The following is a 22062-nucleotide window of genomic DNA, read 5'->3' as shown; positions in this document are numbered from 1 at the left end:
AGAGGTTTTGCTGTAGGGCTTAGGTGTGCTAATGGTTCTTGACCTTCTTTGGTTAGGGACCCTTTGAGAATCTGAAGACAGTTAGCATTCCTGTTGTCGGCACTGTAAGCTTGCGTGCACATGTATACACACACACTTGCATGTGATTTCCAGGGGATTATGGACACCCTTGTACTGACAGTGGATCCCAGGTCAAGGCCTCCCACTTTAATGGTTGCAAGCCTCAGTGGTACCCCTAGACTGGCTAAATATTAGAGACTTTTCTAGTCCTGGGAGCCCCTCATAGTCATGCTTTCTGTTTTCATGAGACCAATATGCTGTGGCAGTGAGAGGCAACCTGGTCCACATTGCTTATGCACTAGCGGGGCAAAGGGCAGACAGCCGTGAAACTGGGCCCCTGTCAGAAGAGTGGTGACCCTGGACTTCAGTTGGGGGAGTAGGGAGGGAGGAATTCTCCTGAGTCCTCTCTGTTTTGTCCTGCTGCCAACGTCTGGCCTCCCATTCCTTGGTTCTTCCCTCATTTTTCTCTACCCACTCCTCCCACCAAAAAGAACCTGGTCTTGTTATTTACATTCTAATCTTCTACTGAGTGCTGGCTGTATACGGGGAACTGTGTTTTACACCAGCTGTATGAACGGGGCCTCCCAAAGACATTGGTGGCCTCAAGGGCTGTGAGTGAAGGGTCACTGCTCCTGTCATGGCCAGGCCTGCACCGTTCTGGTCCACAGGTCAGCTTTAGGTCTTGGAAACAAAAGCAGAGCCAGGGGTCAAGGTGTGGCCTCGCTTTCTCATTGGACCATTCCTGCCTTGTCCATAGGCTGTCTCCTTCTTTCCAGGAGCCCAGCCCCTGTCCACCTCTGTATGAACAGGTGTTGACTCCTGGGGGCTGAAGCCCCAGATAGACCCCAGGGGTTGAAGAAGTACAGATCCCCATGGGAGAAGGGGCGGGGTCATTTGTAAGATGAATGGTTTCTTGTCCCAAAGCAAGGAGTGTGGGTGCGTGTGCATGCGCGTGTCTGTGGGGTGGAGGGAGGAGTGACTTTGGGATAAAACAGCAGTTGTTCAGCAGATGAAAGGAACCCCCACAGAGCTGGGCCTCAAATCAGAGTTAGTCCTCCAGGGCTTTCTTTAGCTAGGGGAATAGGACTCAGCATTTATTTCTGCTGGGCCTCCTGTCCATGGCTGAACATGCCTCCGTGGCTTTGCCCACTGCCATGTCCTTCCAGGCAGATGCTGCTCCCCGTCTCTGCCTCCTGTCTTGTCTCTGGGCCCTGTCTTCTCCCTCTGAAGCTCCTGCCTCCCTGTCCAAACACTTGCTTCCCCTCTCCCACTGTGACCACTTACTGTCCTGGGGGGAGAAGCTCGGCTTGGTAGGCTTGCTCTGGGGAGAGCTGGAGTCAGTCCTGGAAACCTCCTCTTCTGCACTCCATATTTTGTGGCAGAACCTCCTCCCTAGGGCCCAGACCCCTCATGCAGCCCAGAGAAACTGGTCCCTCATCTTGCCAGGGTTGAAGGGCTTAGGCCTCTGTTCCAAGGAGAGTGGTGCACACTGGGTATTTTCCTCTGGCTCCCCTTCCTATATGGGAAGTCAAGCCTTGGCGGCCATGTGGAGGCTGAAATGTAACAGGCCAACACAGTCTGGTTACCTTGGGCAAATTCCTCGGCCTTTCTGAGCCTGAGTTTCCAACTCTATAGAATGGGGCCAATAATGGCCATGTAAATAGTGTTCTTGCCAGGTATAAGGGAACTAAGAAAGGAACAGGATCTAGTCGTGTGTGTGACAGACAGCATGATCAGAATCAACTGTAATGTCTTTCCATCTAACTAGCCCCTCAGCAGCCAAGCTGGAAACTTGTAGAAGTTCTAACAATGGGTAGAAGTCTGATACCCAGGCCCCCAGATGTTTGAGGGTCCCATGCTTCCTGCCAGCTGCTGGGGTCACTGACCCAAGGAGGAAGGAGAGGTAGCTTCTTCTCCAAGGCTGGGGGTGTGGGCCTAAGTGGCCAGGGGCTTCTACCCACCACCAGTGCCCAGAGCAGCCTAATCTAGATGGGAGTGCACACTTGCCCAGTCCACAGGGACGCAGAGACCCTAGCTGAAATCTTTTAAGGTGCTAGGGCAGCTGTTCCCTTATCTGTAGAAAGGAAACCCTTCCCTGTCTGTGACCATCTGAACCCAGGGCAGGCATAAGGAACAGCCAAAACAGTCTGGGCTCTGGAACGACAGAAGGTTGCAGAACCTCTGTCTTCAAGGATGTCTTGCCTTGTGGGAGAGATGAGGCGGCATCACACATGCAGAGATTGGAGAACGACTTCAGAGCTTTACCAGGCAACTGCTGGTGGAGTCATGTGGGGGTCTCTGCCCCCGGCCAATAGCATTGTTGGACTGGGCTAGACCCAGGGGTCAGGGAGGCCTCTGGAGGAGACCAGGGCTTCTATGGCCAGCAGGGCCTTAGAGTGCCTGAATCTGTGCTTTTCACACTCCTTGGAGCCTGAGCCCTGAGTTAAGGAGAAAGGGTGGGTTGAAAGCCACAATGCTGGAGTTAGAGCCCGATCTGGGTTGGGCGCATTTGGATGGAAGCAGAGAAGGGCATTCCGGGGGTGGAACAAGTGCAGAGCCAGAGAGAGAAAAGCAGAGGTGCTCCGTGGGGGTAGCAGAGTTAGGGCTGTTGATGAAGACTTCTGGGCCTGCTTTGCCCTCCAGCCACAAACCGGGGGATGTGGAATAGATGGCACCTGCGTGGACCGAGCACTGTGTGCATGTCAGGCTCGGGGGCAGGGTTATGTCTCTCAGTACCTGGGTGTCTTGGGCAGCGACTGTCAAGGTTGCCCTCCTTCCCTGCTCCATTTTCCAGCATACAGAGGACAGGCCCCAGCCCTGCACGGGAGGGGATAGAACTCTGTGTGTCCTGGCCTTTGCTCTATCCAGTCTCCACAGGCCGCGGAAACAGCCGGGAGGCCAACTCGCCTTTCACCTCTCTGGCCCGAACTCAAATGGGGCTTCGGAAAGGAAACAGTTGGCGGCCCCACCCACCCTTCACACCGGCCCAGCAAACCGGACTCCTGGCCCAGAGGCCTGGCTGTGTGCCCTTGTTTGTGTCCCTGTGCCTCTCTGGGCCTCAGTTTCTTCATCGGTAATGTGGCCATGAGGTTGGGTCAGCTGCCCTCTCAACTCTAAGATAGTGCTGATTTTGAATTGAGACAGGCTGGAGGACACTGGAGGTGGAGGAGGCAGGGACAAAGCTGTGGCCCTTAAGAGGCAGCGGGTATGTTGAGCTGCCAGGGGAAGGGCAGCCTTCTCAGAGGCCTCTGGCTGCCCAGGGATGTCCACGGGGCCGTCTGTAGGCAGGGGAGCGTGGCCACAAGACGGGGGAGAGGTTTTTGAGGGTGTAATTAGTGTACTTTCTGGCACCCACCAAACTTCCCCTTCCTCTTGACAATTTACTGCCAAAACAATCCTGATTCCTGTGGACTTGCTTACATCTTATCCAGAAGGAAAAAAAAAAAAAGAAAAAAAGAAAGGAAAAAAAGGGGGGAAAAAGAGGGTTGTTATTTGTGAAATTGCATTTCCCAGCCATGAGGGTGAGTCACACTGTTTAGGGCTTCAAGTTTCTCGTTTGGATGAACTTTTCTCTGAGAGGTTGGTACGGATTTGGGTGGGAAGGGGAGGGTCTCCTTCCTGGTGTTGGAAAGTCAAGATAAGGAGAGGTCTCATTGGTTGAAAAGTCAGGATGCTCCAAGGCTGGATGGGGCTGGGCTGCTTGTATCGGAGGGATCTTGAAAAAGACAGATCAGACTGGGGCAGGGAGGGTGGGGGAGTTGTTTCCTGGGGACAGTTTCAGTTTGGGAAGATGAAAAGCTCTGGCGGTGGATGGTGGTGGTGGTTGCACAACAGTGTGAATGCACTGGATGCCACTGAACTGTACACTTAAAAATCATTAAAATGGTAACTTTTCTTGTGTATATTTTACCATCCCCCCCCACACACAAAAAGGGGCAGATTTTGGACCCTGGGTCCCAGTGGCTGCTCTGGGAGGTCGGAGGTGGAGCCCAGAAAACAGTATTTGTAACAAGATTCCTAGGTCATTCAATCCAAGTTCGGACACACTCATTTAATCTGTAAAATGGGGACAGTGACTCATAGGATTGTGGTGAGAATCAGCTATCTTCATATGTGTACAATTTCCAGTGCTGGAGACACAGTGAGTGCTTGGTGTAGGTTGTTATTATCTTCTGATCTGATTTCCATCAGAACCCTCCTCCATGCCCCGTAAGATTGACCTCCATTGGCTCACATACCTCCAGGGATGGTGGGGGGGAGCCTCTCAGGGTGGACCACTCCATCTTGGACTTATCAAAGGGCTGGAGTTCACTTCAGACTGAATGCAGGTTGGTGTGGAATCTTCTGCTGGTGCCGGCTTTCATGGTAGGGCTAGGCAGTGGTGGAGCAGACATAGTAGGCCGACTATGTGCTGGATCTGGGCTACCCCATATGTGGTGTCTGTGTCTTTTCCACCACATCCTAGGCTCTGGTCCAAAAGCACATGAGAGGGAACAGAGGCCCAGAGAGGGAAAGAGCTGTGGTCAAACAGCAGGGTGTTCTGAGGTACCAAGAACAGTAGTGGTACCCAGGTGATGAAGGCTGTGTCTGCTAGGAGGGGAGTGACAGACCCCTGAAGACAGAAACAGTAAGGTCAGGGTATACACCTGTGAGGGGTGGGATCTGTCCTGGCTGCGGGGAGGGGATGGTATACCCTGGGGTCAACTCTCAACTTGCTTCCTTTCCCTTCCTTCATTCAGAAAGACTGTTTCCACACCGGGCCCTTGTCTGCTCCATCTTTTGAAAGGCACCTGAGGCCCTTATATCAGGAATCCTGCTTCCCCATCAGCCTGTGGACTCCTGAGTCTCCCGGTCAGACCCCAGGCCCCCAAGGTCCACAACTTACTCCTGCAGTTCTTGGGCACCTGAACAGAGCCCAGGGCATGTCCAAGCCCCATGCCTAGGTTTGACCCGCCTGGGGAAGCTGTCTTTTCCAGCCTTGGCCTTGCTCCAGGAAAGGGGGACCTGAGCCATTCCTTACCAGACTCACCACAGGCCCCATCTCTGCTAAATTCCAGTGCGCCAGGCCGCCTGGAGCCTGTGACGCCTATAAATAGAGGCTGTGTACACCAGGAGGGGCCTGGGCCACGTCTGCTTTGAAGCTGAGCGAGATGTCTGGTTCCTATCATCTGGAGAAGGGAAAGGTGGGCCACCTCCATCCTTGGGCTTCTAGAAAGGTGGCTTGGGCCAGGCTGAGGGCTCTCAGGACACGCAGGCCTCGTGCTGCAGGAGACAGGTAGAGGGCTGGACTTCAGCCTTCTCCTGTATAAAGTGGAAGCAGTGCTGCCAGCTGATGTTCCTCTTTCTTAAAAGATTGGGAAACTGAGTCTGTGGTGACTTTCCTAAAGTCATCCCACCAGTTAGTGGCAGAGCCCCAAATCTGACAGGTATTTCTGCTGTACCTTCTTACCTCGTGGCAATGTGTTAAGAAAAAATGATAGGCCGGGCTCAGTCTGTAATCCCAGCACTTTGGGAGGTTGAAGCGAGTGGATTATCTGAGCCCACGGGTTTGAGACCAGCCCGGGCAATTTGACGAGACCTTGTCTCTACAATGAATCAAAAATTAGCCAGGTGTGGTAGTGCACACCTGTTGTTCTGGCTACTTGGAAGGCTGAGGCTGAAGGATCGCTGGAGCCCAGCAGGTTGACGCTGGGGTGGCCGTGAGTGCGCCACTGCATTTCAACCTGGATGACAGAGTGAGACTCCAACTCAAAAGAAGAAGAAGAAGAAATAATAATAGCCGTTATCATCACCATTTGCTGAGTGATTCCTACCTACATGTCAGACTTTACAAATGAGTGGCCTCATTTTAGCCTGATAGAAACCCTAGAAAGTATTATCATTATTCCCATTTTACAGACAGGGCCACTAAGACCCAGAGTGATTAACTGGCTTGTCCATGGACACACAACTAGAGTTAGGATTTGAACTTGGACTCCCAGAGGCCAGAGCCCTTGGACAGCTGAAGGCTCAGTGCGAATTAATGTAGGGGGGTGTACGGAAATCCCCCCAAGGCTGCAGCTGCAGTGTGTGTGCCTCTGTGGGTTGTAGCATGTGTGCCTCTGTCTCCCCAGGCGCTGAGCAGCAGTGTGTATAAGAGCGCCTCGCCCTACGGCTCCCTCAACAACATTGCCGACGGCCTCAGCTCTCTCACAGAGCACTTCTCGGACCTGACCCTCACCTCCGAGGCCCGCAAGCCCAGCAAGCGACCCCCGCCCAACTACCTGTGCCACCTTTGCTTCAACAAAGGACACTACATCAAGGACTGCCCCCAGGTAAGGCCACCTGGCCCAGGAGGAGTTCTTGGGTCCCCTTGCTGACCTTTGGACCAGCACCTGGGGTTAAGTCAGGCGCAGAGACCTACCCAGGGCCCCTTCCACCCGTGGGTGGCCCATGGCCCTCTGGTCTCCGCCTTTCTGTCCCCTCTGGGATTTCTGAAGCAAGGCTGGCCGGTGTGGACAGGACAGAGGCCCAGCGTAGGCCCATGCTGGCTGGTCAGCAATATGGATAAAGGATTTTCAGACCCAGATTTGGCCCCAAAGTGAAGTCCTGGGCCTCCAAGTCCCCACCGGTCTTTTTGCAGGGTGGGGCCCATGACAAGGGGGCAGCCCCCTCAGCTCTTTGGAGGCCCCATCTCCTCACACTCACAGGGAAGGAATGCAGGCTCTGGGCCAGGAATCCAGATGTGCACCCCCTCCTCCGGACCCACCTCTGCGTCCTCAGCCTACTGCCTGAGAGGGAGGTGGGGAGGGGCCCTGCTCACCCTGGATAGGTCTGAGTGAAGGCCTCAGGCACCACAGGGCTGGGCATCTCTGTCTTGGGGTGGGAAGGGGGCCAGGAGATGGGGGTTGTCTGGAGCAGCCCCCATGTCTAACCTAATGCTTCAGTGTGACAGGGTGGGGCTGAGGGGGTGTCCCACTCATGAATGACTCACTGATAGTCATGGCTTTGGGATCCTGTGGAGAGAGGTTAGCAGTCGATTTACATACAGTATGAGATGATCAGTGGTTTTCTCCTATTTTCCTGTATCCAACTTTTTTATAATGTGGCACTGCTTTTATTTTATGTATGTCATGGAAATGGAATCCTGGAAACCCATGTAGCATGACCCTCCAGATGGTGGAAGCCGAGGCATGGCTGGGTGGGGCTGGGTCCTTGCAGGACCAGTGGGAGCCCTAGTTGTGCTTGTCACTCACTGCACACCCAGACTCTTCTCAGAAGTGGATGTGCTGTGTTTCAGGTCTTTGCCGCGGATAGTGTGGCCCAGGCACAGCTGCCCAGGGCCTCTGGGGAACTTGCTAGAAATGCAGAATCTTCGGCCCACCCCAGAGCTGCGTTTTAGTAAGATGGTTTTAGTAAGGCGGTTCATGCGTCTCCCCCACCCCAGACCCCAGGTAATAGGAGCTGACTCACTGGTGGCTTTCCTCCAGACCCCATACCCCCGGTGGGTCCCGTCTACCCCTCAGAATGTACAGTAAGCAAGAGATCCTTGGCACGAGCAGATCCCAGCAGAGGTGACCCCTCCCCCGGACTTCTCTGGGTAGAAAGAGCAGCAAACAGGCAGCTGTGGATCTGGTTGGTCCTCAAGGTCATGGGCGTGGCCCACCCAGTCCACAGCCTTGTGTGCGCTACCCAGCTGAGCCCCAGCACAGGGGCTCTCAACTGGTGTCCACACTGCCATCTGCAGTAACCCTCCCTCATCCCCTGTGAAGTGGGCAGAGCAAGACCGATCACCATGAAGAAGGAGACAGGCACTGGGCTAAGTGCACTCCAGGCAGCATTTCATTGCTGAAATCACCCTTTCTGCTACGTACTCCCATTGGCCTTGTTTTAGTGGTGAAATAGTTACTTCCAGTGAAGAAGGAGCTTATACAGGATCACTGAGCTGGTCGGTGGAGGAGCTGGCATTTTAACCCAGGCAGGCAGGAGACACTCAGATATCAGCAGAAACTCTAGGGGTATCGAGGAGGTGCACTTGCTCTGGGCTGGCAGCCTGGGAAAGCTTCCAGGAGAAGGAGGGCTTGGGAGAAGAGTGGCAGGGTCTCCCACAGGTGACCCTTATCCAAAGGCAATGGATGGTGAGCCAGATGCTGGGAATGATGAAACTGTGTGTGTGTGTGTGTGTGTGTGTGTGTGTGTGTGTGTGTGTGTGTGTGTACATGTGCGCACCATGCACCCACTGTCATCTCTTCAGATTCGACCAGAGCTCTTAACTCTATGGCCCCATTTTACAGTTGAAGAAACAGAGTCTCAGTCTTAGGAGGAGTGTGGTACTGGAGAGAGGCCAGTATGTGTGCGAGGACTCTGATCTTTGACCTCAGTGCACTTTGTCTCCTTGAGCTTCCTTGCCACTGCAAGCTGAGACCTTGTGGTCTGTGGAACCTCAGTTTCTCACTTGAGCTGGTTGAGCTCCCTTCTCCCAGCCCCATCCCAAACCTGTGTCTCTTTGTGACTCCTGAAGGCCCAAGGGTCTCCCTGCTTCCCTCATGAGTGGTGGGAGGACAGAGGCTTGCAGCCTCCATTTCCTCTTGTGTCATGAGGGTAATGAGAGCGCTAACCCACAGGGTGTTGTGAGGATGCAGTGACTGATACATGGAACGTGCTTAGCACTGCCTGGCACACAGGAAGCGCTTAATAAATGTTATCTAGCATTGTTTTTTTTCCTCCTTTGCATCATTATGAAGAAGGTACCTCCCTGGCAAGGTACTAGGTGTTTTGGCTGACTGGAATTTACTTGGATGTCCACTCTTCACCTGACCACAAGCTCCAGGGGCAGGTGCTGGGCTAAATTTATCTCTGTACCCCTTGCTGTCTGGCCCATGCCAGTTCAAGGTACCTCACACAGCAGTGCTCATTACAAGTCTTCCTGAAGGAAGGAACAGGTTGACAAGGCTTTTATCAACTATGGAAGCTTCCTGTATTACAAGTGAAATATTATGTAAGAGCTTAGTGTATATCATATTTAAAGGTAGAATGTTTTTTCTTGGGAATAGTTTTAATGAGATATAATTCACTTATAAAATTCACTCATGTAAAATATATAGTTCAATGATTTTTAGTATAGGCACAGAATTGTACAACTGTTACCACAGTCAGAGAACATTTTCATCACCTCAAAAAGGAACATTGTGCTCTGTATATCACCTCCTGGCAACCAATGCCCACTTACCTACTCTCTGTCTGTCTCTTGCCCATTCCACACATTTCATATAAATGGAATCATACAATATATGTCCTTTATGACTGGCTTCTTTCACTTAGTATGATGGTTTCAAGGTTAATTTGTATTGTAGCATGTATAGATTCCCATGATTTGGGAAGTGTTCCATCCTGTTCTGTTTTTGAAAGAGTCTGTGAAGAATTAGTATAAATTCTTCTTAAGATGTTTGATAGAATTCACCTGTGATGCCATCTAAACCTGGGTTTTTCTTTTTGACTATATATTTTTTATTACTACTTCAATCTCTTGTTATAGGTCTATTTTTATTTTCTGTTCCTTGTATGAGTCACTGTAGTTTGTGTATTTCTAGGAATTTGTCCATTTCATCTAATTTGTATATTTCTAGGAATTTGTCCATTTCATCTAATTTGCCTAATGTTTTGGCAAATAGTTATCCATAATATTCTCTTATAATCCTTTCTGTTTCTGTAGAGTTGGTAATAATGTTCCTTCTTTCATTTCCGATTGATTCTTGAATCTTCTCTCTCTTTTCTTGGTCAATGTAGCTAAAGTTTTGTCAATTTTGTTGAACTTTTCAAAGAACCAACTTCTCTATTGTTTTTCTATTTTCTATTTCATTACTTTCTACTCTCATCTTTATTTTTAAATTGTGGAAAAGTACACATAACGAAGCTTACCATCTTAACCATTTCTAAATGTAAAGCTCAATGGCATTAGATACATTTGCATTGTTGTGTGACCATCACTACCATCCATTCACCAAATTCTTTTTACCTTGCAAAACTGAAATTCTGTACTCATTAAACAATAATTCCCGTTCTTCTTCTCCCTCTCCCCCACCCCCCCGGCAACCAGCATTCTACTTTTTGTCTCTATAAATTTGACTATCCTAAGCACTTCGTGTAGTGGAATCATACAGTATGTATTCTTTTGCAACTGACTCAGTTCACTTAGCGTCATGTCCTCAAAGTCCATCCATGTTGTAGCATGTGTCAGAGTTTTGTTTTTTTCTAAGGTTCAATAATAGACCACATTTTGTTTATCCTTTCATCCATCAATGGACAACTGGATTGCTTCCAACTTTTGACTATTTTGAATATTGTTGCTATGAACTTGGGTTTAGAATAGCTCTTTGAGGCCGGACTTGGTGGCTTAGCCCGTAATCACAGCACTTAGGGAGGCGGAGGCGAGTGGATTGCCTGAGCCCATGGGTTCGAGACCAGCCCAGGTAACTTGGCAAGACCTCGTCTCTACAATAAATAAAAAATTAGTCGGGCATGGTAGCTCACACCTGTAGTTCCGGCTACTTGGAAGGCTGAGGCAAAAGGATTGCTGGAGCCCAGCAGGTTGACACTGGGGTGGCCGTGAGTGTGCCCCTGCCCTCCAGCCTGGGCGACAGAGTGAGACTCCAATTAAAAAAAAAAAAAAAGACTAACTCTTTGAGTCCTTGCTTTCAGTTATCCAGTTCAATTTGCATTATTTCCTTCCATTATTTTCTTTAAGTTTAGCTTGCTCTTCTTTTTATGTTTCTTTAGGTGGAAGATTAGGCTACTTCCTTCTTCCTTTTTTTTTTTGAGTCGGGATCTCACTCTGTCACCTATGCTGGAGTTCAATGGCACAATCACAGCTCACTGCAGCCTTGACCTTCTGGGCTCAAGCAATCCTCCTACTTCAACCTCTCGAATAACTGGGACTACAGGTGTGTGCTACCACACCTGGCTAATTATTTTTATTTTTGTAGAGACAAGGTCTCACTATGTTGCCTAGGCTAGTCTCAAGCAATCCTCTTGCCTTGGCCTCCCAAAATGCTGAAATTACAGGTGTAAGTCACCCTGCCCAGCCTCTTCCTTTTTCAATGTAGTGTTTGTAGCTGTGACTTTCCCTCTGAGCTGCATCCTGTAAGTTTTGGTATGTTGTATCTTTATTTTCATTTGTCATAGGGTGTTTTCTGATTTCTCTTTTGATTTTCTTTTTGACCCACTGGTTACTTGGGAGTGTGTTGTTTAATATCCACATATTTGTGAGTTTCCCAAACATCTTTTAATGATTTCTAACTTAATTCCATTGTGGTTCTAGAACATACTTTGTATAATTTCAGTCCTTATAAATTTACTGTGGTTTGTTTGAAAGCCTAGCATATGAGCTATCCTGGAGAATGTTCCATGTGCACTTGAGAAGAATGTGTTCTGCTGTTGTTTGGTGGAAGTTTTACAGATGCTTGTTAGGTCTAGTTGGTTTATGTCTTCTGTTGCCTTGTTGATATTCTACCTAGTTCTTCTTTCTTTTCTTTTTTTTTTTTTTTTGAGTTGGAGTCTCACTCTGTCGCCCAGACTGGAGTTCCATGGCACTCTCCTGGCCACCACAGCCTTGACCTGCTGGGCTCCGGCAATCCTTCTGCCTCAGCCTTCCAAGTAGCCGGAACCACAGGCGCGCGCTACCATGCCCGGTTAATTTTTTTGATTTATTGTAGAGACGAGGTCTCACCAAGTTGCCCGGGTGTGTCTCGAACCCTTGGGCTCAAACAATTCACTTGCCTTGGCCTCCCAAAATACTGGGATTACAGGCTGAGCCACCAAGCCTGGCCTTCTACCTAGTTCTTCTAAACATTATTTTAAGTGAAGATATTGAAATTTCCAAGTATTATTGTTTCTTTTTCTTCAATTCTGTCAGTTTCTGCTTTGTGTATCAGTGCTCTGTTACTAGGTGCACTTAGTGATTATAGTTGTTACATCTTCCCGATGGATTTATCCTTTTATCATTATAAAATGTCCTTCTTTATCTCTGGTGATGTTTTTTGTCTATTTTATCTGATACTAGCATAGCTATTTTCCAGTGGTTGCTGCTTCCGTGATAGATCTTTCCCCATTCTTTTACTCTCAACCTATTCATGTATTTAAATCCAAGGTGCATCTCCTGCCAACAGCACATAGTTAGATCTTGTTTTTTGTTGTCCAGTCTGAAAATTCCTGCCTTTCGATTGCATTGTTCAAACCATTCACATTTAATGCTATTATTGATATAGTTGGATTTAGATCTGTCGTTTTATTGTTTTCCAAATTACTTGTGTCTTTTTTGTTTCTCTATTCCTTCTTTAGTGCTTTTTTTACATTAATTTTCAATGTAATATTTTAATTTATTTGATTTTTTTTTTTTTACTTTTTAAAAGTTGGTTTTTTTTGAGTTGGAGTCTCACTCTGTTGCCCAGACTGGAGTGCAATGGCACGCTCCTGGCCACCATAGCCTCGATCTGCTGGGCTCCGGCGATCCTTCCGCCTCAGCCTTCCACGTAGCCAGAACCACAGGCGTACGCTATCATGCCTGGCTGGTTTCTGATTTATTGTAGAGACGTGGTCTTACCAAGTTGCCCAGGCGGGTCTTGAACCCATGGGGTCAGGCAGTCCACTCGCTTCGGCCTCCCAAAGTGCTAGGATTACAGGATGAGCCACTGAGCCTGGCCAAAAGTTATTTTCTTAATGGTTGCTCTAGGACTTATCTTACCTGGCTCTGCTTCAGATTTATAATCACATAATTCCAATGAGATGTAGAAATGTTACTCCTATATAGCTCTATTCCTTCCTTGTTTTGGCTTTCAGTAGTTTTTACTATGCTGTATCTGTTTGTTTATCCTTTATATGTATCCTACTTGGAGTCTGTTGAGCTTCTTGGATGTATTTAAATTTTTTGTCAGACTTAGGAAGTTTTCAGCTGTTATTTTTTCAAATCCTATTTCTGCTCCTTTATCTCCTCTCCTTTTGTGGAATTATTTATAAATGTTCTAAGTGCTTTTAAAATCTTCAGTGGTGGCAGGTCTCAGTGGCTCAGCCTGTAATCCTAATACTTTGGGTGGGAGGCTGAGGCGAGTGGATTGCCTGAGCCCGTGGGTTTGAGACCAGCCCGGGCAACTTGGCGAGACCTCATCTCTACAATAAATAAAAAATTAGCTGGGCATGGTAGCATGCACCTATAGTTCCGGCTACTTGGAAGGCTGAGGCAGAAGGATCACCAGAGCTCAGGAGGTCTACGCTGGGATGGCTGTGAGTGCATCCCACTGTATTCCGGTCTGGGCAACAGACTGAGACTCCAACTAAAAAAAAAAATTGTTTTTCAGTGGTCTAATTGGGGGTTAGAATGTGTAGATCTCTAGGCCAGCCCTGCCTGGGTCCTGAAGTTGCCTGTGGATCCCCAGGTAACAGTGAAAGTGAGTAGAGAATTCACTACCAGAGTCCTTGCTGGTAGACACAGGAGCCAGGGGTTGGTAGCCTGCTAGTTGATTCTTTTCTACCTTAAAAGTAGGATAGAGGCTTCCAGAGGCTCTTACATGTCCCAGGGGCTGTGTGAGGATGACTGGGCACTGGAAGGAAGACTGGGAGCCACTAAAGCAGAGGCAGAAGGTGCTGGGGACCGGTTTTGAATGTTACTGAAAGGTGGTTCCTCCTTGCATGGTGAGGCTGCATCTGGGCTGGTGTGCTCCAGCCAATGTCAGCACTGGCCCAAGAAGGCTTAGGGCTCAAGCATGTCCATCACTTGGTTCTTAAAAACAAAAAACAAAAAACAAAAAAACCAGCTTCTGTTGTCCCCACACAGACTGTCAACCATCCAGCCCAAAGTTAATAACAATAGTTTTTAAGCATTAAGTTTGCCACAGAATTTAGTATGTTTTTATTATTATTAGCTTATTTAATTCTCTCAACAACACTCTCAAGTAGGTCCTGTAGTGAACACCAAATGCCAGATGATAAAACTGAGGCCCAGAGAAGTTAAGTGACTTGGTCAAGGTCACACAGCTAGTGACTACCAGAGCTGGAATTGGAACTCAGGTGCTCCCTATTACAGTGCCTATGCTTTTTCAAGCTGCTCTTACCCTTGGCACCCAGGCTGCACCTCCACTGTCATTCCCAGAAAGTCAATTTTTTTAAAAAAGTTGAGAAATAAAGAGTGACAAAGACAATGTCATACTGTGCCTGGTCTGGCCAAGTTGGTGTGCCTGGTAATTCCACCACTGGTCCAGCCTGTGGTATCTGCTGCCCCATTGGAGTCAGGGAGGTCCAGGGTGGGTTGGGACTGCCAGCTCTAGTGGCCACAGAAGATCCACTGACTGCAGGAAGGCGTGGTTGGTGTCTGCTGGGCCTACCTGCAGGGTCACCTGAGTATCTTGTGTTGCCTTCTGCACACTGATGGGCAGGACTGGAAGGGCCCGAGTGGCAATGTCTTGCTCTGAACCAGCTGCACTTGCCTGCATGAGTCTGTGTGTCTGTGGTGGAACTTGGTGTGGTGTTGTATCTGCCCAGGTCACACCGTCTGTCCAGGATAGAGCAGGGCCCAGGACGAACTCCCAGTATCCAACTCTTCCTGAGCGCCTCTTATATGCCAGGGCTGGGCTAGATAGGGCCCTACCCCTGTTCTCAGTGGGACAGGCAGAAACAGTGTTGGCCACTCTGGGGACCAGAACTGTGGCTGATATTTGCCATGAGGGCCTGTCTCCACCTGGGGTTTTATGGGAGGCCTCAAAGAGGGAGGAGCTTGGACCTGGGGTGAGGAAAGCTTCCAAGTGAGCGTGTAAATAACAGGCACATGCTTTCCGGGCACCGTGAGTTCTGGGCCATGGCGGGCACTCTGGGGGGAGGAGTGGGGGTATGGCCGGAACAGGTGATGAAGGGCCTTCATGCCAGGCTGCACAAACTTGGACTTTATCTGGAGGGCAGGGAGAAGGGTTTTGGGTGCCATGGTCATTTTGAAAGGTCCTGCTAATGGCAGGTTGGAGGTCGGGCTGGAAGAGGTGAGTGCTGAGGAAGCCAGCCCGTGAACGTGGATAGGAGCTAAGGCCGGACACAAGAGGTTGGCAGGATACGAATACGTCCGCATGAATGCATAGGCTCGCCTTCATTTATTCATTCAGCAAACAGCCATTGAACACCCACTATGTGCCAAACACATAGTAGACACTTGAGGATGAACCAAACGTTTCTGCTCTCCCCCTTGTCCCCCGGTTTTTTTTTTTTTTTGGAGACAAAGGTCTCGCTGTGTCACCCTGTCTGGAGTGCAGTGGTGCAAACCCAGCTCACCACAGCCTCAACCTCCTAGGCTCAGGAGATTCTTCCCCCTCAGCCATCTGAGTAGTTGGGACTACAGGCGTGCACCACCACATCCAGCTAAATTTTTTATTTTTTGTCGAGACAAGGTCTCACTATATTACCCGGGCTGGTCTCAAACTCCTGGGTTCAAGCAAACCTCTCTCCTTGGCCTCCCAGAGTACTGGAATTACTGACATAAGCCACTGCGCCCATCTTGTTTCTGTTCTCGTGGAGCTTATGTTCTAGCTGGTAAGGTCAGGCAGTAAGCATAAATCCGTAAGAATGTAGGGAAATATCAGACCAGATGAAAAACATAAAAATGTGCTTTGATAGCACACACCAGCCCACTTTCCCCATGAGGAGCAGTGGGCACCATGCCAGGCCCATGACACCGTTAGACCTCCACAGAAATGTTTCCATTTTTATTTATTTTAAAACCAAAAGAGAAAATGGATATAGTTGTAATGAATCTGTAATCATTTGTCTTTATATTAATGAGATTTGTCTTTATACTAATGCTGTCAGAAAATATAATTTTTAACAATTTTTTTATGGCAGAAGGGGCCCACAAAGGCCCACATGACTAGGGCTCACGAAAGCCATAATGTGACCCTGAAAAGTGTCTGGGGGCAGCTTTAGATTGGGTGGCCACTGTGGGCCTCTCTGATGACAGGACGTGAACATGCCTTTCCTCTAAGGAAAGCTCAGGCAGGGTTGAGGGTCCACGTGTCCAACGGTAAGGACCCTGATGCTGGCGAGGGGGATATTTTGTTGAGGTCAAAAGAAATAGCCTCAAATTTATAATCCAAAGACCAGTTCAAATTCCAGCTCTGCCATTTAGCTGTTGTGCAACCTTGAGCAAGTCGGTTAACCTCTCTGGGCCACAAATTTCCTCAATAGCAATTTGGGGTTGGTGCAGTTTTCTGCCTTGGTGATGCACTCGGCACCATCGGCACCATCGTGGGAGTGGAGGCTGTGGGGAGGTGGGGCCATACACTAGGACCTGGAGTCCTTTTCCTAAGCCCTCCCTTTACCCTTCATGGCTGTCAGGCCCAGCCACGCCCAGCCTGACAGCCACCCTTTAGGCGCTGACCTGAAGGAGAAACTCTCCAAGCCCTCAGTATCCATCACTCTCAAGACATTCCAGGGGGCACTTGGGACTCCTTCGAGGGAGCCCTGAGGGGTGTTTTCACCTGTGCCTTCCATGTCCGCGAAGAACCAGCACCATGAGAGGTCTGGGGAGGGCCGGAGCCCAGGAGAGCTGCCATTCCTGAGTCAGCATGCCCAGGGCTGCTAACGAACTCCAGATGTCAGACAGAAAACAATCGTCGCCCCCACCCATCTGGCAGCTCGGGTTTCTTGGAGATTGCAAAAGAAGAAAAATAGAGCTGAGAGAGAATGGAATCCTAGGACAGCTGAGATCTTAGAGGCGGGGTATAAATAGTTCCAGGGTCTTGCAGGGGGGAGGGGGCAGGAGACAAGGAGGAATGGGGGGCCAGCCCAGCGTCCCTTCTCCCTCACACTGGTCTCTGCAGCCCTTGGGCCCTAGCCCTTGTACCCCTCCCCAGCCCAGAGAAGGCTGGTCCCTGGGAGGGGCAGGTTGTTGAAGGTGGCAGGCAGGGCCGAGGCCACCAGTTCTGACCCTTGCCGGGGGTTTCCAGCCCTGACCCCACTGCAGGTCTGGGTGTCCTCTGGGGCCCGCGAAGTGGAGCCCAGGAAAGAGACAGACAGAGAGGGAGTGGGGGTATGAAAGATTTCCCTTCTGGAACCTTGGGCTCGGGACTAGAAGCTTCTCCTCAGGGCCCCGAGCTGAATGGTAGAGGGAGAGAGGGTAAGGTGTGAGGAGGACTGGATGGGGGCCCTAGGCCCTTCTTTCCCCTGGGGCAACCTCGCACGTGTCTACCTCGAATGCTAGGGAAAATGTGAAGGAAAGATTCTCAGCTGAAAAGGCGTAAAACCATTGATTAGTTCAGACCCGTCCACATCCTGGTGGGGAAACTGAGGTTTTTTCCCAGCACCAGGCTGAGGGCTGCATGTTACAAAAAATGCATAGAGAGAGGAAGGAGGGAGGGGGCAGTAAGATAATACCACAAACAAAAAGCCCTTTTAATGTTGGACAGTGGAACTAGCAAAGAAAGTGTTACATTGCTACCCTCTACTCATTATAAAACATCCAGCAGGAAGGAAGGAAGGAGGAAGAGAGAGAGGCATAGAGGGAGGACAAACAGCATCACTCTGTGATCCCATTGAGGAAGGGCAGAGCCCAAGGCAGGAGATGGACGCTGCAGGTATCTTTGCCGAGGGTCCCTCTGGAACCTGGGGCTGGCCAACTGGCTAAGGGGCCTGGGCTGTGGCATTCTAGTGCTTGGCACAGAACCTGGAATGTCATGAGCGTTCGGAGAATGTCAGCTGAGCGTTGCTGGGGGCGTCGTGCCTTTGGCAGGTGGTGGCTTTGGCGTAGGTGCTGACATGAGGGTAGTGCCCCAAACCCAGCGTTCTGGCCCCAGGGCTTCCCTCCCTCCCTTCCGAGGCTTTCTCCTTGCGGTGCAGTGGCTCTGAGCCCGGCCCTGAAACCAGCCTGCCTGCGTTCCCCCCCGGTGCTGCCTTGTAACAGCTGTGTGCCTTGGGGAATAACTCATCCAGTCTTTCTAGGCCTCAGTTTCCTCCTCTGTAAAGTGAAGATTCTAAAACACCCTGCCTCATGGGATATTGTGAGTCTAAACGCATCATTTTATCTGAAGTGCCTGGCACCTCGCACACCCTGCAAGTACGCCCTGCAAGTGTTTACTGTTAGGGCTTTTGTGGTGACTGTCGTTATTATTACGCCTCAACTCAGCTGTTTCAAACTGTTGAGAAGTCCCAGAGATCTAAGAGTACTTCGGGACTCTGGGGGGATCACAGAGGCATCTCAGGTCCTCTTTTTCCAGCCCTCTTCCCTGGAGCCAGGGGCTCCCTCTGGGAGGAAGTGCAGGGAGGCCAGGTGACTAGGCTGTGCTTTCTCAGGAACCTTGAGAGGGGGCCTGGAAAGGCTCTGATGACTTTGGGTCACCCATGTTGACTTCAAGGACTGAATCAGAGGCTCTGCTCTGCCCAGGAAGGGTGCTGGGGGGGGGAGAGGCAAGGGGGCATGGCTGGAAGGTGCCAGCACCACCTGTGGGCTGTCAGTTCCCCTCTGACCAGGGCAGAGAGATGACTCGCCAAGTGCTCGCCTTGGCATGGACAAATGGGAGCAGCTGCTGGGGGGGGCAGGGCAGGGCGGGGCAGGGCACAGGGCGTGGGGGTCACGGGCAGCCACTTCTGCATCCTTCCTGCGATCTTGTGCCTGGCAGGAAAGAGCCTAGAAGGGCCAGTTTCACATCCTCAGCTGCCAGTTCTCCTTTTAAAAGGATCGCAGATGGTGATCAGGCATTGCAGTGTGTCAGTGGCCTCACCTTCTAAGTTCCCTGGGCCCTGAGAGATGGGGATGTTGGGAGGCCCTGGTCTGGAACTTTCTGCAAGACCTAGTGTGTAGAGTAGAGCAAGTGCATCCTTAGACTGAGACTCCCTGGTGTTTACTTCCTTCAGGAAACCCTCTCTGACTTCTCCTGTCCTCCATGCTCAGAGAGACTGCCCTCCTCTGAACGCCGGAAGCACTCACTGTCTCATTCATTAATTCCTCACCATCCGAGGGCCAGTGGCCTATCCCTCTCACACAGCTAACTTTTGTCTTGGGGTAGCTGTGGCCAAGTTGGCTCTTCAGGCCCTGTAGAAGATTCATCCGTTGTCCCCCTCAACCTCAGTGAGGACAGGAGAGCCCAGGAGGGCAGCAGAGTCTCACAGAATGGACTCAGACTTCACTTCCATCCCTTCCCAGGTGTGTTACCTTGGCCATGTTGCCCAACGCCTCCCAGCATTTGTGTAGTGGGTTCACCCACCGTGTGGGGTGCTTGTGGGAAAGTGCGGGCGGAGCTGCTGACACGGCGTTTGCATCCCACAAACACTCGGTAGATGGCAGCTCGCGCTGTTGGTATTGCTTGCCGGGCTGCGGGGCCTCCTGGGCCTGCCCCCGTTTCTACAGTGAGGCTCACGCGCCTGGTGGGAGCAGATGGGCCCGGGAGGCTGCAAGTACCCATCCATTCCTCTCCTTTTCCCTGCCCCACCCTTCAGCTGCTTAACCACACACATGCATGCAGGTTCCCATGTGCACACACGCACACACAGTGCACACACGCACACCCCGGGGGCTCTGCAGTCTCTGGGCCTTGCTCACGCTGTTCCCCACCTGCAGTGCCTTTCTCTCTCATCTCTTCCCTCCCCTCCCCCTTTCAGAACCCAGCTGGAGCCCACCCCCTTCAGAGTCTTCCCCAGCCTTCCCAGGCCCTCGGGACTCTCCTATCTCAACCCCACTTGTCAGGACAGCACCCTCACTCCCAGGACTTGGTTCTAAGCACCCCCACCCCATGGTTTCTCACCTGTCCTGGTTTTCCTGTCAAGTCCCTGGAGGCCAGGGAATGTCTCCTCCTAGGGTGGGCTCCACTCTGCCCTGCCTTGCCCTGGTGCTGGAGTGGCCCCAGCCTGGACCCTCGGAGGTGGTCCCCAGCTGTTTGCCCTTTGACCTCTGTGAACCTTCTTACCCCCAGGACGTCCGTCCCCGGTGCTCTGACCTCAGCAAGTGACTCACTCTTACCTCCTCCAGGCCCAGCCCAGATGTGCCCTCTCCTGCGATGGGGCCCCCTGTGTCCCCCTGCCCCCCCACATCACTGAGCCCTGCTTAGCCGGGCCCATCCTGGCACAACCCTTTCTCCTGCTTCCCAGGGGTCCTTCCCAGGCAGGGTCTGTGTCTGCCTGGCTGACGGGGGAGCACAGCTTTGGGGTCAGAGGCCCGAGCTCTTGTCCCAGGCCTGTCACTCAGCAGCTGCTCCACTTTGGCCAGGTCAACTCTGCCCTTGAGCCCCCCATGCCATTATGTATGAATTGGGGTCAGCCACAGAGCCCAGCTCTCAGGCTCCTGGAGGCCCAGAGGCGATCAGACAGGGAGACCCATTTTGTAAACTGTGACTTTGTACTATTTGTTCCGCTGTTCCGCTGTCCAGTGAGCAGCTGAGTTTGTGGGCCACTCCTCCCTTGGTTGCCCTGGGGTCTTGGAGTCATATTTGTGAGGGTAGCCTTCTTTTCTCCCCCCATATCTGAGATGGCCACCATCAAGGCCTGTGTTGGGCTCCTGCTGCACCCTGTGACTTTGTGGGGAGTGGAAGGTGGCCTGGCCAGGGCAAGGAGGCCAGGGCCCAGCCTCTGGGTTAGAGGACTTGGCACCACTGACCCAGACTGCCTTGGAGAGCTGGCTTCCCTCCACACAGGCCCTCATTCCAAGGTTGGGGGCCTCAGACCCAAACTGGAGCTGTGATCTCCAGCCCCAGTGGGGGTGGGAGGGGGCAGGAAGCCACTTAGTGAATGCTGAGCGAGTGTGAGCCATTGTTGTGGCTTCAGCGCTCCATCCCCAGGGTCTGCTGTAGTGCCCACCACTGAGCAGGACCCAGCCACTGTGGAGCCATTATTAACAGTGTAGTAGCTCTGTTATTCACAGGAGCAGCCACAGTGTCCCAGGAGCTGCCCTGAGCACTGGTCACCTATTGACTCATCTCATCTTCACATGGTCCTCTGTGCTGGGCACTCTTTGTTATCCCCATTGCACAGAGGGGGAACCTGAGGTACAGAGAGAGAGAGTAAATGACTTGCCCAGGATCACACAGCTTGGATACCTTCCCCAGAAATCTTGCTTCAGAGGCCGGGCTGTCGTCCATGTGTGCGAAGAAGGGAAGACGTGAACAAGACTCAGCTGAGATGTAGAGAAGAAGAGAAAGGCAAGGGGCTCATGTTGCTTACACGTCTTCTGTGTATGAGGGACAGTGCACATCATAGATATCCTCAGAGATGTCAAGGGATTCGCCCAGGGTCACATGGGAGCCAAGGGCATAGCTGGGATTTGAGCCCAGTGAGCCTGGCTCTACCACTTAACTGATTCCTAATTCCCCTCATCCCATCCCACCAGCTCAGGCCGCGGGGGGCCAGACCAGAAGCCAGCACAGTTCATCAAGGGCCCTTGGAGGCCCCCAGAGGCCTCAGACCCATATGGGAGGCAGGACAGGGAGTCACTGAGTGAGGTGGCTCCTTGCTAAGATGTTTGGTTTTAGCCAGCTGTGGTGGAGGAGTTTTGAGAAAGGAGTGTAGTCAGGTGGGAGACCTGGAATAAGCCCCTTGCCCTTGCTGTGCCTCAGTTTCCCCTTCAGTGCAGTGGGCCCAGAACCATCCTGTCTCTTAGGACTTCTAGTTGGGTCTCTTGAGCTAACAGAGCTGGGAATGAATCACAGGCCAAGCTTAGGAATAGAAAGACTTATTATGAATGTCAAAGCCTTGCCCAAAAGTGTGGTTAGTGGGTCAGCAACAGTACTGGAAGCTTATCAGAAATGCATAGCCTCCGGCCTTGGCCCTGCCCTAGACCTGCTGGATCAGAAGCTGCACTTTGACAAGCTCTGCAGACCACTCATGGGCACATTAAAATTTGGGAAGCCTTGGTCTAGGAATATCCAGGCTCCCACTTCCCCATTCCTGGAGTCTGCCTCTTGGGCCTTCTTCTTCCAGGGCCTGCTGAGGGTTCTTGGCTGGAAATTCCCGTGTACTTAGAGGAAACAGCCTGGCCCAGCCAGACCATGCCCTGCTAGGCCTCTGAGGAGC

The 22062-nt window shown here is 51.2% G+C and overlaps 1 protein-coding gene across 1 annotated transcript in view; it reads left to right on the top strand.

Moving 5' to 3' along the window:
- ZCCHC24 (zinc finger CCHC-type containing 24) overlaps positions 1 to 22062 on the top strand; it is a 60743-nt gene that overhangs the window by 5994 nt on the left and 32687 nt on the right. Inside the window, exon 2 of the mRNA XM_008052759.2 lies at positions 6174 to 6374. Within this exon, the coding sequence (XP_008050950.1) occupies positions 6174 to 6374 (201 nt within the window). The remainder of the gene's footprint in view (positions 1 to 6173; positions 6375 to 22062) is intronic.

The sequence above is a fragment of the Carlito syrichta genome, unplaced genomic scaffold (assembly GCF_000164805.1).
Source record: "Carlito syrichta isolate Samal-C Ts95f unplaced genomic scaffold, Tarsius_syrichta-2.0.1 Scaffold71970, whole genome shotgun sequence".
Taxonomy (NCBI): domain Eukaryota; kingdom Metazoa; phylum Chordata; class Mammalia; order Primates; family Tarsiidae; genus Carlito; species Carlito syrichta.
This window is presented reverse-complemented; position numbering and strand designations above follow the sequence as displayed.